Source organism: Monopterus albus, unplaced genomic scaffold (assembly GCF_001952655.1).
Source record: "Monopterus albus unplaced genomic scaffold, M_albus_1.0 scaffold42.1, whole genome shotgun sequence".
NCBI lineage: Eukaryota > Metazoa > Chordata > Actinopteri > Synbranchiformes > Synbranchidae > Monopterus > Monopterus albus.
The window spans coordinates 1,434,488-1,436,959 of record NW_018127922.1 but is presented as its reverse complement, the minus strand read 5'-3'; the positions used below and the strand labels follow the sequence as shown (position 1 = coordinate 1,436,959).

The window sequence follows — 2,472 nt, the reverse complement described above, 5'->3', positions numbered from 1 at the left end:
AAAGGGAGAGCTTAGTTTGATGCAAGGCACCGTCTAATCTGCTAATGCAAACATGGCAGAATCATTGTCACGTGAGACTGAGATCGTACAGGGATGTAAATCACGCTCACAAAACAATTTATCGTGCAGCCCTAACACATACAGTAAAAACAAGGGCTATACTTGAAGTGATTCCTTATTTATCAAACTTGATCTGCATCACTTCACAATTAGTACAACAGATAATCACAATATCTCACTTAAATGGGATGAAAGCTAGAAAACGGGTAGTCACTGAAGACAACCAGAGGTGACAAGAAATCTACTTTTCCAAATATTACAAAGCATATCCATACTGAGAAACTGGTAAGGGAACAAACTGTAAGAGATGTGGTTTAAATAAAACGTGCATCATGGGGCAACCAAGTGACTGGGAGGAGACAACACTGCAGCAGTTTGTAGAAATCACAGGTTCCTCTAACACCTGCACTGGTCACTGGTTTCAGTACTACTCACATCAACTTGTACATAATGTGCAGTTTCCAAAGCTGCCATTTATGCAGCAATGTGGCAGCACTACTTACCGGTCATGGGAAAGATGCCTGGTGGTGGTGGCTGGCCATAGGGTGGCAACGAAGGCATCCTGATGGAAGGGGGTGGCTCAGTGATCGGGGGCATGGGCAAGCCAGCAGGAGGCATAACAGGTGGGGGTGGGAATGGAATAATATTAGGTAGATTGACGTCATCCACAATGAGGGGATCATTGCCATGGTCGAATGGACAACGATCACCACGGACACAAAATCCTTTTTCTGTGTAAGGGAGAAAAAAAATTCAAAAATCTGTTTTTTTTTGTTTTTTTTTTAAATGCATGAAGTTATTTCCAAAGTTTAAGACACACTAAAGATTCTCTAAACATGACCTACAAATCTCCTAGGTACTTCTTCTCTTGACACTTCTGAGTACCTAGTCACAATATTATTCATAACATCATTAATCTAAAGACATGTGGGCCCTTGGTGGTATATTTAAGTACAAATTCTGACAAAAATATATATATACACAAATAAGAACAAATGAAAGAGTAGCAGGAGCAAATAAACAAGATGAACAACTGTCCAAGTTCAAAGCAGCTCTGAGACACAGTGCATGTATTTACCGCACAGTCTCATTAAGGAGCTGGGTCCCTTGGGGCTGTGTTTCAGCACTGTGATAGTGTGCTTCAGGGACACTGGGTAAGTTTAAACCCTCTTCCCTGCTTTTCACTGGGGACCAGAGAGTGAGTGTGCTAAACAGTGGTCATTAGTGATAACACTAAGGAAGGCAATCAATAACCCTTGTGGGAAACTAATGCTACAGTTCAGGGAACAGTCAGCGCAAACTTCACAATGACATGACAAAAATAAGCTCAACAGCAAAATCTTCTTTCTAGAGTATATGAAGAAAAGCTGTGCCTTTCACTGTGATTTCAGTTTTCAATCCACAGATATATTTTAATCCAACAGCTGTACACTGCTAGCTCCTGTTTGGCCATAACAGACGAAAGGCTCCCAGATACAACAAATTAAAAACAACAGAAAACCTGACAGAAAGCAGAAATCAAAAGTACAAAGAAAAAGATGATTCACTCTGTTCCTACCATCGTAATCCCTGCAGCGCTGTTTTAGTGAGGTGCTCTTGTTGTTGAACGACTTCCCGACACCATCTTGCCTCTGGGTGCCATAGTAGCCAGACCAACTGTCTGTAGTGCTGTCAGGCAGGTGAGCTAGTGTTGCTATGGGAACGCCTCCAGCTCCTGAGACTGATGACGAGGAAGTGGAGGAAAAAGGGTGCAGCGGTGTGGGCAGGGGTAGGATAGGTGACTGGTGCTGCTGTTGGGAGCTGGATGTGGTGGAGGTGTTGTAGCTGTTGGTATCCTTTCTGTCCGCCTCAAATTTTGACTTAAAGTCTCCTAAAGATGAGCAGAAATAGGTATTTTAACAAAACACATAAAAGACAGTTATTTTAACAAAACAAATACATATTACAGTAAAGTACAGGAACATAGCTGAAATGCTAAGCCTACAAGTTTTAAGCTTTTTAAAAACAGCTACTTCTCCCATCGTGCCATTTAGCAGTGTAGATTAACCTTGCGGGTAATAAGGCCAGTTCCAGCCTGTGTTGTTGAATCCCCATGGATGTGACTGCAGAGCTGTCCACATTGTTCCTTTACGATAACAACTCCTAGGAACACTGCCCACTGCCCAACAGTCTGACAGAAAATGATACAAATGGCTACATCCATCCAACAAACCTAAGCACCTCACACCCAGGATGTCTCAGGCAGTACTTCTGCATCACTAATGCACAGTACAGCTGAGCCGATGAGAGCTTCAGGAACTTCTGCGCTCCTTGGTCTGCTCCCCTGTGCCTTTGTAATTGGCTGTGGGGGTGGGGTGTGGGGGAACTTTCTCACCTCTGCGCTCCCTGTCCTTGCTCTTTCCTCGGCTGGCG

The 2,472-nt window shown here is 43.4% G+C and overlaps 1 protein-coding gene across 1 annotated transcript in view; it reads right to left on the bottom strand.

The window, feature by feature from the left end:
• rbm27 (RNA binding motif protein 27) overlaps positions 1-2,472 on the bottom strand; it is a 25,771-nt gene that overhangs the window by 10,706 nt on the left and 12,593 nt on the right. The window contains exons 6-8 of the mRNA XM_020599788.1: positions 2,435-2,466; positions 1,619-1,930; positions 564-791 (exon numbers count right to left, since the gene is read on the bottom strand). Coding sequence (XP_020455444.1) covers positions 564-791; positions 1,619-1,930; positions 2,435-2,466 — 572 coding nt within the window. The remainder of the gene's footprint in view (positions 1-563; positions 792-1,618; positions 1,931-2,434; positions 2,467-2,472) is intronic.